This window comes from Triticum urartu, chromosome 3A, assembly GCF_056163025.1.
Source record: "Triticum urartu cultivar PI428250 chromosome 3A, HENAU_Tu73, whole genome shotgun sequence".
Taxonomy (NCBI): Eukaryota; Viridiplantae; Streptophyta; class Magnoliopsida; order Poales; family Poaceae; genus Triticum; species Triticum urartu.
In genome coordinates this window covers 439,786,888-439,802,975 of record NC_141875.1, presented here as the reverse complement: position 1 = coordinate 439,802,975, position 16,088 = coordinate 439,786,888, and the positions used below count along the sequence as shown (strand labels likewise).

The 16,088-nt window shown below is 48.3% G+C and overlaps 1 protein-coding gene across 1 annotated transcript; it reads right to left on the bottom strand.

The window, feature by feature from the left end:
- Positions 1-8,546: 8,546 nt before the first annotated feature.
- LOC125544289 (protein trichome birefringence-like 38) lies at positions 8,547-15,596 on the bottom strand. Its single transcript, XM_048707913.2, has 5 exons — positions 15,154-15,596; positions 14,870-15,041; positions 9,334-9,506; positions 9,073-9,231; positions 8,547-8,977 (listed from the first exon to the last, which is right to left on the bottom strand). Exons 1-5 carry the CDS (start codon positions 15,522-15,524, stop codon positions 8,686-8,688), a joined length of 1,167 nt encoding a protein of 388 aa, XP_048563870.1. The 5' UTR covers positions 15,525-15,596; the 3' UTR covers positions 8,547-8,685.
- Positions 15,597-16,088: the final 492 nt, after the last annotated feature.

Below are 16,088 nucleotides of genomic sequence, written 5' to 3'. Positions count from 1 at the left end.
CCATAAGGCTTCTGCCAGTTGCCGATAACTTCAACAAAACATGATCATCTTATACAATAAATTATATCTCATCACGTCTTGACCATATCACATCACAACATGCCCTGCAAAAACAAGTTAGACGTCCTCTACTTTGTTGTTGCAAGTTTTACGTGGCTGCTATGGGCTGAGCAAGAACCGTTCTTACCTACGCATCAAAACCACAACGATAGTTTGTCAAGTTGGTGATGTTTTAACCTACGCAAGGACCGGGCATAGCCACACTCGGTTCAACTAAAGTTGGAGAAACTGACACCCGCCAGCCACCTGTGTGCAAAGCACGTCGGTAGAACCAGTCTCGCGTAAGCGTACGCGTAATGTCAGTCCGGGCCGCTTCATCCAACAATACCGCCGAACCAAAGTGTGACATGCTGGTAAGCAGTATGACTTATATCGCCCATAACTCACTTGTGTTCTACTCGTGCATATTACATCAACGCATAAAACCTAGGCTCGGATGCCACTGTTGGGTAACGTAGTAATTTCAAAAATTTCCTACGCACACGCAGGATCATGGTGATGCATAGCAACGAGAGGGGAGAGTGTAGTCTACATACCCTTGTAGACCGTTCGCGGAAGCGTTATATCAACGCGGTTGATGTAGTCGTACGTCTTCACGATCCGATCGATCCAAGTACCGAAAGCACGGCACCTCCGAGTTCTGCACACGTTCGGCTCGGTGACGTCCTCGCCTTCTCGATCCAGTAAGAGGGGCGAAGTAGTAGATGAGTTCCAGCAGCACAACGGCGTGGTGACGGTGTTGGTGAAGAACAATCTCCGCAGGGCTTCGCCTAAGCACTACAAAAACTAGCAGGGAGGATAAACTAGAGGGGACGGGGTTGCCGGCACACGGCTTGGTGTTTCTTGATGTGTCTTTGGTGCTAGCCCTTCCCCTCTATTTATATGTTGAGCCCTGGTGTCGAAACTTGGAGTAAAAGCCTCCACAAAGTCGGTTTCACCCGAAAGGCAAGAGTCCTTCTCGGACTCCAGGGCCAGACGCCAGGGTTCCTAGCGTCTGGACCCGGACACCAGGGACCCTGGCGTCTGGCCCCTGGACTCTGCAAAACTTCCTTTTGTGCTTTCCAAAAACCTTGTGGGCTTTCCCCTTTGGCCCAAATAAAGTGTTCTCGTACCCAAACATTTTGGGAAACATCCGGAACCCCTTCCGGTGAATTCCGGAACCCTTCCGGTGACCAAACACTATTATCCCATATATCAAACTTTATCTCCGGACCATTCCGGAGTTCCTCGTCATGTCCGTGATCTCATCCCGGACTCTGAACAACATTCGGTTACCAACATACATAACTCATATAATACTACATCATCAACGAACGTTAAGCGTGCGGACCCTACGGGTTTGAGAACTATGTAGACATGACCGAGACACCTCTCTGGTCAATAACCAATAGCGGGACCTGGATGCCCATATTGGCTCCTACATATTCTACGAAGATCTTTATCGGTCAGACCGCATAACAACATACGTTATTCCCTTTGTCATCGGTATGTTACTTGTCCGAGATTCGATCGTCGGTATCTCAATACCTAGTTCAATCTCGTTACCGGCAAGTCTCTTTACTCGTTCCGTAACACATCATCCCGCAACTAACTCATTAGTTGCAATGCTTGCAAGGCTTATAGTGATGTGCATTACCGAGTGGGCCCAGAGATACCTCTCCGACAATCGGAGTGACAAATCCTAATCTCGAAATACGCCAACCCAACAAGTACCTTCAGAGACACCTGTAGAGCACCTTTATAATCACCTAGTTACGTTGTGACGTTTGGTAGCACACAAAGTGTTCCTCCGGTAAAAGGGAGTTGCGTAATCTCATAGTCATAGGAACATGTATAAGTCATGAAGAAAGCAATAGCAACAAACTAAACGATCAAGTGCTATGCTAACGAAATGGGTCAAGTCAATCACATCATTCTCTAATGATGTGATCCCGTTAATCAAATGACAAATCATGTCTATGGCTAGGAAACTTAACCATCTTTGGTTCAACAAGCTAGTCAAGTAGAGGCATACTAGTGACATATTGTTTGTCTATGTATTCACACATGTATTATATTTCCGGTTAATACAATTCTAGCATGAATAATAAACATTTATCATGATATAAGGAAATAAATAATAACTTTATTATTGCCTCTAGGGCATATTTCCTTCACACATATCATACACAGTTCTGAATAAGGGAACATGTCTAATGACACTTTGCGCGCCAGTTTTTTCGCTGAAGCGATTCCAAGTTTTCGGCTTCCGCGGAAATATCTACCTCCCTGCCCCCTCCCCCCTACCAAAAGCCAAATTTCCCCTGTTTCTGCATTCCTTTCCAAGTTGAAACCTTCACTCCTTGCTTGCAGCGCCGCCTCCTTGTCGGCGACCCTCCTTCACGCTGCTCGGCCTCGTCTATCCAGGCAGGTAATCCACACCCGACCCCCATCCTCCTCCTCCTTCTTCCACATCCCACATGCCCCGACCGCTGGCGCGAGCGCGACACCTTCCACCCAAATCACCGACCCCTCCACCAAATAAGCATGGCTCTAAGCCATGGTGCACGCAGTATAGCCAGGATCTCAAGGAGCATTTGGCAGCAGAGAAGCAAATTGCGGCTGCACGCGCGGATGAGGTCGTGATGGCTTCCATTCATGCCGAGCCCCAGATCTTGGAGGAGCACCTCACCGTCGAGGCCATCGTTGACGCCTCGTGCGCCGACGCCGCGACGTGGTTGCCTGCTTTAAACTAAGCATGCTTGGTTTGGTTAACTGTCTGATCTTCTATTAGGAGTATGTTATGTTGTGCAATATGGTGCTTAGTTAATATTTGGTGCATTTGTTGTGGTGTTTAGCTAACTGCTTGGTTCAATTCTACATGGTGATGTCCAATTGTCGTGGGTAGAATTTTGTATTGTTGTGCATGTGAGGAATAAATCGAATTTGGCTGCACTTAATACATGAGAAATATATACAAGTGTTATATTTTCTAATTCTTAATCATGCTTGGTTTGGATAAATGGGTTTTCCATGTGTCTTGAATTAATCTGATGAATCTGCAATGTGCTTATTTTTCATCAACATATTTTACCGATAGCACGCGAACTCTTACTTAACCTGATGACCAACTACCTTATATGTGTTGCAGGGAAGCAATGGGAAGCACTAAGGTTTACAATCGAGGTTAGCACGTGCATGGTGCGTTGTCTAATAGCACATTATTGTGCAATTGCAGGAACCATTCTAATATTTAGGTTTTTAATAATTTGGTCTTGCACATGTAGGTCCTGCTGTCAGAGGTTTTGACCCACTGTTCGACTCTTTTTGCATATGGGGAAATGAGTTGTCCATGAATATCAGTTAAGTCAAGAAACTCAGAAAGATTGTTAGGATAAAGAAATTAGCAACAAAAAACAACATGATCTTTGTCTGCACAATGAAGAAGACATCAGTTCACTACAGGATAGTACTAACTATTATACCTTGCCTTTTTTATTCCTTTGCCCCATTTCCAATATAGAGCAGATATTTATGCACATCATCTTTGTCTGCACAATGAAGAAGACATCAGTTCACTACAGGATAGTACTAACTATTATACCTTGCCTTTTTTATTCCTTTGCCCCATTTCCAATATAGAGCAGATATTTATGCACATCCTTGTTTTCAGGCCTTTTCAAAGCAGTTCACTGATGATTATCTCTCAAACCACCTGTATGGTTAGGAGGCGAGGAAGGTATTCATACAACACCCACGGTTCAATATTGAAGTGTTCCTAAAGAGGATGATGGATGGACGGTCAATCATCCACAGGCACTGGCCTAAAGTTACAAAGACCTTCAACATCAATGAAGGCTCAATATTCACCTTCTGCTTCAGCAGTTTTCTTGATGAGATACATCTGTCTATGTACCGTCTATGATGCTAATTTCGAAAGGTTATAGATGTTGCATGTGAAATTTGGTCCTGGTGTAGTTGTGCATTGGGGTGGCTGAGTGCTGAAGCTATATGATGTTGTACTCTGATGTATTTCAATTTTGAAAATAAAATATATTGTGTGCTTAATATGAAATGTCAATTAGATTAATAAATGGATTATGAATAATCGGATAATTAGCCTGCTAATTGAGTTTTGCTATTGCAAACGGTTGTTGAAAAAAATACCGTGGGCGATGACCTCAGGCAACGCACATAGTTTCTAGGAATAAACCGTGTTGGATCAATGAACAATCACACACGACTTTCTCTTGAAAATTGTTTGCATTAGGCCACCTTGCGCAAACGTTTCCACATAAAAATTGTGTGATGGACAGCATTTGCCACACAGTTTCTTCTACGGACCGTGTGTGATGCACTCAATAACGCAAATGATTTAACGGGAAAAATTGTGTGTGATGCACCTGTGAACGGAAACGTTTACCTTGAAGCGACTGTGTGGGATGTACATACAAACGGAAACATTTAGTGGGGACTGACCGTGTGGGATGTACTTGCGACCGGAAACAATTTCGCCATATAATTGTATTTTTTAGCTCCACTGTACGTATTTCCGTATTTGAGCGCTTGCCGGTCGCACACGGCCTCATTTTGCCGAGCGTGTGTGCCAGGATGGCATATCCCCGACGGTTTCTGGGCCGTGTGGGAAGGACCCCCTATCGCCCACACTCACTAGGCGACGGTTCCAAATGCCGTCGTGAAAAGGGGTTAAAACCGTTTGTATAGGACCGACGCGTACCAGTGAACCAGTATCAAGCAGTATCAAGTATGGATTGATCATCACGAGAAAGCCGAGTATAAAAATTATGAATGATAATTTATCTTGAGAGCTCATGATTGGAGCATGAGTATAACATTGACTTACGCCTCCCCCAAGCTAGAGCACTAATTTCTCCTTCACGAGGCCAAAAATTATATATATAATTCCAATCACGATGAACTAGATGCATAGGATAATTTATTTGGTGAAATTCCAATTTCAATCGATTCCAATCCAAGATCCAATATCATGGCATAGCCTATACCATGCCAATGTTTTTCCCTTTAAAGATAAAGGTAAAACCTTCTTCTTAGCTTCATATTCGGGTAAACCTGCAAGCTTAAGTAATTCACAAATTTCATTCACATATATCAAGGGCATATCAGGATGTTCAGTTCCATCTCCTGCATAAGGATTAGCTAGCAGTTGTTCTATCATACCCAAAGGAATTTCATAACCAATATTTTCAATAGGTGCAGTAGGTTGAGGGGTAACTAATTATGGTTCTGGTCGAGGTGAAGATACCTCGAACAAACCCCTCAAAGGATTATTCTCCATAGTAACAAGTGACCATAAATTTTAGCACATAGTAATAATTTTTCCTTACCGATTTCCAATTACCAAGAGCACTTCACTCCCCGGCAATGGCGTCAAAAAAGAGCCTTGATGACCTACAAGTATAGGGGATCAATCGTAGTCCTTTTGATAAGTAAGAGTGTCGAACCCAACGAGGAGCTGAAGGAAATGACAAGCGGTTTTCAGCAAGGTATTCTCTACAAGCACTGAAATTATAAGTAATGAGTAGTTTGATAGCAAGATAATTTGTAGCGAGCAAGTAACGATAATGGAAACAAAAGTGCAGCAAGGTAGCCCAATCCTTTTGAGGCAAAGGACATGCCAAAACGATCTCTTATGATAAGAAAATCGTTCTTCAGGGTACACGGGAATTTCATCTAGTCACTTTCATCATGTTGTTTGATTTGCGTTTGTTACCTTGATAATTTGTTATGTGGGTGGACCGGTGCTTAGGTGTTGTTCTTACTTCAACAAACCTCCTACTTATGATTAACCCCCTCGCAAGCATCTGCAACTACGAGAAAATAATTAAGATAAAATCTAACCATAGCATTAAACTTTTGGATCCAAATCGGTCCCTTATGGAATAGCGCATAAAGTAGGGTTTAAGCTTCTGTCACTCTCGCAAGCCATCATCTAATAACTACTCCACAATGCATTCCCTTAGGCCCAAATATGGTGAAGCATCATGTAGTCGACGTTCATATGACACCACTAAGGGAATCATAACATACATACCATCAAAATATCGAACACATATCAAGTTCACATGATTACTTGCAACAAGATTTCTTTCGTGACCTCAAGAACAAAAGTAACTACTCACAAATGATAATCATGCTCAAGATCAAGGGGGTATTAAATAGCATAATGGATCTGAACATATAATCTTCCTCCAAATAAACCATATAGTAATCAACTACAAGATGTAATCAATACTACTAGTCACCCACAAGCACCAATCTAAGGTTCCGGTACAAAGACTAAACACAAGAGATGAACTAGGGTTTGAGAGAAGATGGTGTTGTTTAAGATGTTGATGGAGATTGCCCTCCCCAAGATGGGAGAGTTGTTGGTGATGATAATGACGATGATTTCCCCCTCCGGGAGGGAAGTTCCCCCTGTGGAATCACCCCGCCGGAGGGCAAAAGTGTTCCTGCCCAAGTTCCGCCTCGAGACGGCGGCGCTTCGTCCCGAAAGTCCTCCCTTATTTTTTCTAGGTCAAAATGACTTATATACCAGAAGAGGGGCACCGGAGGTGGGCCGAGGAGGGCACAACCCACCAGGGCGCGCCTAGGTGGCTTTGTGCCCACCTGGTGGGCCCCTCTAATACTTATTTGCTCCAATAATTCTTATATATTCCATAAAAATTCTCCGTGAAGTTTCAGCTCTTTTGGAGTTGTGTAGAATAGGTAGCCTGACGTAGCTTTTTCAGGTCCAAAATTCCAGCTGTCGGTATTCTCCCTCTTTGTGCGAACCTTGCATATTATGAGAGAAAAGGCATTAGAATTACTCCAAAAAGCATTATTATACATAAAAACAATGTAAATAACAGTAGGTAAACATGATCCAAAATGGACGTATCAGTGAAAAGGTGTAGCGGGGATCGCCGGAGAAAGATGGACACGATGGAGCGGCGTGTCGTCGTCGTTGGCCACGCGGGCATCGAACGACGGCGACGCAGAGCGGTCGGGGAGCTTGGGAGAGAGGGCTAGAGGACAAGGGCTAGAACAAAGAGTGAGGGGAAAGTGAGAGGGAGCCACAGGCGTCTCCAGACGTGGGGTCAGGGAGGAGGACGAGCCTCCAGCGCGAAGCAGGAGGTGGCCGCGGTGAGTGTGCGCGCGTCAACACGCCTCTGCCTACTGGCAGAGGTTGAAGACAGTGCCTGGTGGGCTGGGCTTCTGCTACATGAGCAGGCCAGATGAGTGGGCTACCAGGTAGGCCTTCTCTGCTTTTCTCTTTATATTTCTTTTTGTTTTGATTTAATTATTTTGCCATTGTTTGAAAAACAAAACAAAATTCAAACCAGTGCCAAAACTTTCTGTAAATATTTATGTGACTTAACTGGACCATTCCAAAAGCACATAAATATTTCAGAAACATTTGAAGATATATTCTGACTATATGAATATAAATTCAAATTCGAATACAATAGTGATTTAAATTCAAAGTCCAAAATATCTCATAAAAATGTTCATCATTTTTGGTTGGGCTCAAAACCTTTGCCAGAATATAACCAACATTATTTAAGGTCATTTTGAAATCATTGAATGCATTTTCATGGTTTTTACCCTTTATTTAATATTTGGAGGCTTCAAATTTCCTCATTTCAAATTTCACTGAAATTAAATATAATGCAAGATGCTCACTAATGCAACTATTCACACTAAAATTATTATTGGCACGAAATGATTCTAGGGACGTGACAGGATCGGTTCAGCTCACGAGGGCTTGCAAACTGCTGAATTGGTTTTGGTTGCATCATGGTTTATCTGGTGGCAGTGGCGTCAACATATGAAAGGGGAGGTGACCCAAACCCCTGAAACGAGTGATGTGTCGATCAAAGTCCTCGCGGCGAATTTTATAAGAGCTTACACAACAAAGTTGCCGAGAAGAAAGGAAGATCAGATGTGGAAGAAGCCATGTGGTGATGTTATCAAAATTAACATTGACGCAACTTTTAAATATGAGACACTCTCAGGAGTGACGGGTGCTGTTGCCCGCGATGGAAGGGGAAACTTCATTCCTGCAGCATCTTGGTTCCTTCCACACTCAAGTTGTGTTGACTCGACAGAGATTACCGCGATACGAAACGGTTTATACCTAGCAGGGAGAATTGGGTGCAACAAAGTCATTATAAAAACAGATTGCACGTTTGCCGCGGAGGCGGCGCAAAAAGCTGATGATTACGTGGGCTCGGACATAGCCACTGGTCTTGAATGCAAAGAGCTAGCACTGGACTTTGCAAATGTTTCATGTACCATTTCCTGCGGGAAGCAAATGAAGTTGCAAACGATCTTGTGAGGATTTCGTTTAGCGATAGATCTTCTAGTTTTTGGAACTCTACGTTCCCCGATTTTATTTCTCATGCCCTTGTAAATGACCTTGCGATTACTTGGGAAATAATGTTTTGATGTTTCAAAAAAAAGACTTTCAACTTGAAATTGTGAGGGGACAGCCGAAACATATTTCCTGTTTGATTGACCACCCTGGTATTGAACACCAATTGAATCACCAATTTAAACACTCACCCGTAAATAAAAGAATTAACGTTACTATGAAAGAAGAGCAGCATGACAAAAAGCGCGCCCCTATGCAAGGAGCGAGGCGTAGAGGATCTGGTTCCAGGTGTCGGGTAGGCCGGCAAGGCACCAGTGGCTGCAGTCGTTGCCCGGGTGGCCGCCGCTGTAGGCCGACGGGTGCGCGTCCCTCCTCAGCTGCGACAGCAGCGTGATGTCCAGCAGGAACACCGGCTTCGACATGCCGTTCAACGCGTTCCGCACCGCGCCCTGCGCCGGAAGCGGCCCGCCCGGGTACGTCGACCCCGCGATCGGCTGCGTCTGGTGTGCGCAGCTGCTGGAGCTCTCCCCCCACTGAGCTCCACTGTGTAGTAGTACGTACGTAATTTTGAACAGGTCAGTGTTTTTAAACGTGGTACTACTCTATGCGGGAGCTGGGCTCTAGGGGTGTGGGCTTACTTGAAGTGTGTCGGAGAGATGCCCTGGAAGTAGACCTTGGTCTTGGAGGTGTCCACGTTCGAGTCCACCCATCTGGCCCATGTGGACATCCCCTTGGAGAAGGCCGTGAGCCGGTCCATGTCTTTCATGACGTGAGCCCCGTCTTGCACATAGTCCCATCTGGTTTCACGGAAGAGGAAATACAAATGCCGTCAACAAACACAAGAATGATCTTATGTACTACCAGTATATGCTTGCGCAAGAAAGTGTAGTGCGTCTTACGGTTGGTCCTTGCCGGTGTGGGTCCACCAGTGCCAAGTGTTGAAGACGAGCATGTCGGCGCCGAGCCACGCGTCGCCGGAGATGGAGTCGAGCTTCAGCACCCGGCCGATGGACTCGTCGACGATGTCCACCAGGTAGGTGCTCCGGTAGTACGCCACCGACAGCCCGTAGTCCTGCACGAGACGGCAAGCGCACGTCAGCCGCCAGCGCGTTCGGCACCAAACTTTTGATGGATCGCGCCGTGCACCTCGACGTACAATGTACACGTAATTACTCCTCCATGCACGGTCACATGGGATCATCAACATGCACAAGTTTCCAAGCCTGTCGGCGCCGATACGGCGGACGCGGCCATAAAACCGGCAGGTACGCCGACGCATCTCCGCTTGTCTGCGTCCGCGGCTACGCTGTGCGTCGCACTGTCGCTCTCAATAACGATGAAACGGCAGGTGCGATGTCATCGACGCCGTAGCGAGCTGTGCCTGCGTTTGCCGGATAGGACCAGACGCGAGCTCGTGGACCATTGGTTTAGGACTCCTACATCAGTGATTCCTTTTCCAAATTGCCCGTGACCTTGCAGGTTAGTGAACTGCAAAGCGCCGCGATTGCCGATCGGGCGTGTGCTGTATAGTCAGCGGTCGCTCGTTATTCCCCGGCCCCGCGTCATTCGTTTTCTTGCCGGAAATTATGGGTTGGCGCTAGTTGCGCACAAGGGAGTGAGGGCAACCACAAGGCTAGGACCGGAAAGGCTAGCCAAGCTGGTGTGAGATTATTGCCCAGGAAACGACTGATTGAGTTGTCCTCATCATCTGGAGTGCTAAGTGCCGTCTAGTGGCAAGAATCGGCACCAAACATAATACTCCCGATCTAATGCATTTTTCGAGGCTAACTTTGACCAAATACTAGAACAATAATATATGACATGTAACTTACACAAAGCACACGGTTAAATTCGTGTGTGAAAGGAGCTTTCGATGATATAATTTTCACATTGTGTATGTCATGTACTATTAATTTTGTCAATAGTCAAAGGCGGTCTTAAAAAACGCATTAGGTCCTATATAGATGGAAGGAGGGAGTAGGTGTTTCAATGCACCGGACCATCTTTTCCATCGAATGGGGTAGTATATAGTATATTTTGTTAAGCTGCTGCAAGTAGTATCTATACCCGTACATAGTGTGTGAATTACTTTGAATGTTGTTCATTGGATGTGCTAATACGGCGACTCGCGATACATAGATGGCAACAATACTTCTGTTGGATATATTTTTGCGCGAAAAGTTTACGATCTGTTCATCAACCGTCAAGGGAGTACAGAAAACAGCAAAAGTATTGGATATTATCTTTCATCCCATCGAATTCTACCTCATAATTTAGAAGATTTCACAACAGAGCTTAAGCATAATGCGCAAACCTCAAGACACAAACATTTCTCCTTTTAATTTTCCAATCTTTTCTTTTTAAATGAATTAATGTTCTTTGTTTTCACTTTGTGCCTTACAACCCACAGTATTCACGAACCTTAAAACACATTAAAAATAGAATATTCTATACTTTCACTATTCAAACACACTTTAAGGACATTCACATGAAGCCATTAGACCACAAGGCTTTCTCAGAAGACATATAAGATATCGCACGAAACATCTCACTCAAGGATGTGGTCGTGAATTCCCATGAGGTTTGATCAGTGAATTGCATGGCGTCCTAGTCGAAGTCTACAGCTCGCGGACACCCTCACCACTTTCTCCACTTCATCATGCTGGTGATCACCCATAATTGTGCTGATCGTATGAATGTAGGTCATCCTTCTACGGGTGTTAGCCCTCAGGTGAAAACAATTCATGTTCGCACCCGCCTGCTTGTGGTTGTTGATCTGCGTATGTGATCTTTCGTGAAGCACATGGGCCAATGAATCTCTGCTTCAAACGTTGCCGACCCATGCAACACTTGGCAAGAACTAAAACCCATTGTAACTATGACGAAAGACGGGTTATTTCCGGTGTTGTTGAACAGTGGCTTGTTGTGTGTACTTGCACGAGGTTTGGGTGATGTGCTATGACGGCTCGGACCGCCAAATCGTGCTCCGAGTACCTCTAGTGTGATCCTCTTGTGGTGGTCGAAGGATCCTCTAGTGTGATTTAGATAGCCAACCAAGTTGAACTTCGGGAAGAGGGAGGGGGAGGGGGGGAGCTTTCCGCACCTTCAACTTTGTGCGCGAAGTAGCTAGGACAAGAAATCGCACCTTATAAGCGAAAGCCGCAGAGTATTGTTCGCAAGTTGTATGCTTCCATGTGATTTCATTCTCCGTAATAACCATAATGAGATAAACCTCATCCAATTGGACCAAAAGGAAGACGGTTTGGCAGATGTGCTCAATAGTCCAATTGTCCGGTGGCTTGATTTTGGAGAGCCATGCACCTCATTCATGGCCTCAGCCACTTTCCACTTATTTCTAATGGACACATCGTAAATCAAAGGCGCAATCTCCCTAGGTCGCACCCCATGGGAGTCCCAGAAATCTGTCCGGTCCCACTTGCCTATGCTTATAATGATGGAGGTGTAGAATACATTGCCAATGATGATGATGGTGGAGATGTAGAACAAGTCAAGATCTGCGTCATCACAAGGGTTTCCTATCCCACCCACGTTTTATTGGGTTCCTTCTTTCCATTCCAACCGGTTTTAGTTGGGTGCCGACTTGCAGATTCTTCCCGAGGGCCACACCTGCACAGCCGCACGTTCCACCCTTGGACGTAGGAGTGGAGCAAAATGTTCACCGGTAAATCCCGTGAGACTGTCCCTGCCTGATGCGGTGACCTAAGGCCAACCTCAGCGTGCGACCTCACCTTATCCGGCCTCGTTCGTTTGAGGCAAAACAAACGGATCTCATGGCTCAGTGCGCGACACCCTAGCCCCATCTTGTCTGTTTGGTGTTCGGTCCGACTCATTTCAAACGCAAACATGCGTCTGGTTTGGGTCCAGGCGGACAGCAAACGGACGCGCCGCTCGTCCGCATCGGGGCCGCGTGGCAGGCGGTCACCTACCTCCCACCGCCTAACATAAATACGCACGCTTGGTCGGCCTCACCTATCATCCACCCAAGCGCGCGGTAGGCGTCCTTCTTAAATAGGAAGCCGTGGACTGGTCGCAGTCCACGCTCCCACTACAGTCGCGCGGCCTCCTCGCAACCCAACACCCAAACCCTAGCCCTTCCTTCCCTTTCCTCGAGTCCGTCGGTCACCGAAAGCCATGGGGTGATGGAACACCGGCCACAAGGGGGCGCACGATCGCGAGGCTGGCTCGTCCTCGGGCCGCCGCCGCCGTGGCGTCAAAGACGAGCTCGGATCACCCCCACGGAGGGCCCCCGCGCCTCCCACATTCATCATCGCCCCTACGGCCGCCGACGAGCGCGACCGACACTACATCCACGTGGATGTTTGCCGCCGTTATTGGGAGAAGAGGACGCCGCTCTCTTGGAGCGACGTTCATCTTCCCAATAACTGGCATTTGTCCGCGGACCGGGTGCCGATCCCGCCGGTCCCGACGAGCGGACGTGCGTGCCGCGAGGAGATCGACTGCCACCGCCGCCTCCTGCCAGACGACCTCTACTACGACCCCAGGTACGCCGTCGACCCCAGGACACTTGGTTGCGAGACGAGCACAACACCCGGCGTGCGTCCTTCTTTGTCGGCACCTCACCGGGGCCGTGGCGACCACGTGAGCGCCGCACGCGTGCTCCGAGCCCTCCCCACGCGCGCGGGCGTACGCGGGTGCGCGGCATCACGCCGATGCCGTCGCCTCCCTCTCCGTCGCCCCCCCCCCTCACCTCCTCGCATGACAGAGGAGGAGGAGGCCCGGCTCCTTCAACGTGTCATGGAAGACTCCATGAACACGCACAATGAGCGCCAGTGGGAGGGCCTGGAGACCATGATGGCCCTCTCTGCCGCCTGTGACGTCGCCTTCCCCGAGCTGAAGATGGTGGACGTCAAGGAGGAGGTGAGGAGAGAGGAGCAGCCCGTCGCCGCGTTTCACCCGGATCTGGTGGGCCAGCGGTGAAGCTGGTCGTGCACGGCCGACGACATGGCCGACGCCGTGGGGGCCGTGAACTGGTGCCCCACGCCGCCACGATCTCCGGAGCGCGAGCCATCGCCACGGAGGGAGGAGGTGCAGGCGCCTGCCACCTTCCAGGAGCCTCCCGCCTTCCAAGGGCCGGCCCACCTCTGGACGCCGCCGCCCTATATCGACCTCACTCGCGACGACGATGACAACAACAATGTGTGAGGAAACCACGACGGGCACGACAGGAGCGCGCGGGCGGCGTTTTTGTTTTGTTTATTTTATGTTAATTAAATCTATGTGAACTGTGGAATCGGGTTGTTATGGGGTCGTGAGATGTTTAATTATGTTTTTATGTTTTTACGTTTGTGTTTATTTTTGTTTTGTCAGCATTTTTTTTAGTTTTTGTGATTTTTTAAATCACGTTCATCTCAGACATGATTTGGTGTGCGGCCGTGCTTTGGACGCACCGGCACGGCAACGGCCCCAAACAGACATGGGTGACCCATTGCCGCCTCAAACGGACAAAAACAGACCAAAATGGATGTCCGTTTGGGGTCGTGCGCTGAAGTTGGCCTAAGATCTAGTACGTTGGGTAGTCCTAGTGTATCTTTCATTTTTCTTTCAACCAGCAAACAACCTACTACAGGAGTACTAATATGCGTGAGTTTCTTGACCATCGATCTATCACGTGTGCCTACAAGTCAGATTTAACACCCAAAAGTACCGATCTGGTGGAGCCAAGAAATTCTCACGTGCCAAGCCTCTCCCAAATGGAATCTGGAGTGTATAGAAAAAGAAGATTGCCTTCCATCTCGAGGAGCAAAGAGTTTGACCCTGGTTTGGTTCAGTGGATCACGGGATGATACCACCAATCAGCAAAACACCAAAGAAGGAAGTGGCAGGAGAGATGGCGGACACATGGTGCGGTGCCCCTCTGCGCTGTCGCCCATGGCGTCTGGTTCCCACACCCCCACCCCCGCCTCACGATACGATTTCCACCATCACCGACCCCGCGCAGTCATGTGATGTGCAAGTGCAAGCAAGAAGGGAAGGAAGCGGCTCGTGGGTTTGGCACTACGCTGGACGGCTGGAGGAGCTACTTCTACTTGTATCCCTTCGCGCGGCGCGGGGGAGGAGACAAACACGCTGTTCCAGTTCCACCGGTGGTGCCCCAAAGCCAGCGGCCGGGACGCCAAAAGGCCAGCACAAAGCACGTCCCTTTTCCAAAGTGCGTGCAGGTGCAGCTGCGCATAATCTATCAACGACTCGTCGTCAAGGAATTACTAGTGTCAACGAAACAGTTTGGCCAATTCATGCTTTCACAAGTTATCACTACTACTAGTAGAACCTAACCAGAATGTTGTGCACTACAGGAAGTACTTTCTTCTGTACTGGTGCTGATGCAATGGAAGGGAGGGATGGCTAATGACTGACACCGAATCTTAGCTGGAACATACACGGGACGGCACGGACCTGGAACGTGACGGTGGAGACGGGGTTGCCCCTGCTGTAGCTGGTCCTGGAGGCCGGCGCGGCCGCGTGCAGCATGCACACCAGCGACTCCCATTGGTTCAGGCTGATGGAGTCCCCCACGAACAGTACCTTCTTCCCCTTCCATCTGCTCAGCAAGTCCCGCCCGTCGAACCTGGTGCGGCGGCCATGGCCACGCATGAGCAATGCGCCATTTCGTCAGCGACCTTCGTTTCCGACGAGATCAGCCGGTACCGACTCGCGTGCGTGCGTGCGTGCATACATACCTCGGGAGCTCGCAGGAGGCGGGGCGCCACCGGTACTTGAGGTAGAGCTTGTCGGGGCGGCCGTACTTCTGGCAGTCGAACTCCGGCTCCACGAAGGGGCAGCCCGCCGCGTCGTACATGGGCATCGCCTCGTCGTACACCCAGCTGCCCTGGAACATGTTGCACGACGCCATGCCGCTGCCGGCGTGGCTCCCCCGCGGACCCGGCCGGTGCTGCCTCGTGCTGCCGTGCCTCGGCTTCGACGCCGGCTTGTGCCGGATGGCCAGGGTGGACGTGGACGTGTTCGCCGCGGCGGCGCCTGCGCGCAGCGAGCACGCGAGGGCGGCGAGGAGGAAGAGGCGTAGCTTGTGCCGCGGCCGCTCGGGGGCCATTGCTCGCTCGGCGTTATGGAGCGACGAGCTGGGGACGGCGGGGCGGGGTGAGCTAGCTAACCAGTGACGGACAGTGAGCTTTATAAGGTGCGGGACGGTTTTTTTTACGCCTTTTATCCGGTCAGCTTTTCTGGGTAATATATCTCGGGCTAGATTCTTGCTCTCTCTCGCTTGCAGGTGGGGCTAGCACCGACGAAACGAGATTTCCTCGTCAGGCCGACGATGCTATGGTAATCAGACATGGTGGTCCGGGCATTGCGCGGCACACGATTTCATGGTGTGCAAGGTTCTAAGGCCTCCTTAATCCTATGGAAAGATTACTCATTTTAGGGTCTCTTTGATTCTAAAAAGATTACCGTTCTTAAGGCCTCTTTAATTCTAAAGATCCTAAAGATTGCCGTTTTTAGGGTCTCTCTAATTCGCAAGATTCTAAAAACACGAGAAAAAAAACATTGAGTTGAAATGTCACGCTCATGTCAATCTTACAGGGTTTTGATATGTTCGACTGCATCATAAAAAAATAAAATATTCTTTTAAAAAGTTTGAGTGGATACGAGAAATCCT

Coding starts and splice junctions, on each gene's coding strand:
- LOC125544289 (XM_048707913.2), bottom strand. CDS start 15,524: ATGGCCCCCGAGCGGCCGCGGCACAAGCTACGCCTCTTCCTCCTCGCC. Junction 9,232..9,333: donor CACACCGGCAAGGACCAACC/GTAAGACGCACT, acceptor CCGTGAAACCAG/ATGGGACTATGTGCAAGACG. Junction 8,978..9,072: donor ATCTCTCCGACACACTTCAA/GTAAGCCCACAC, acceptor ACTACTACACAG/TGGAGCTCAGTGGGGGGAGA.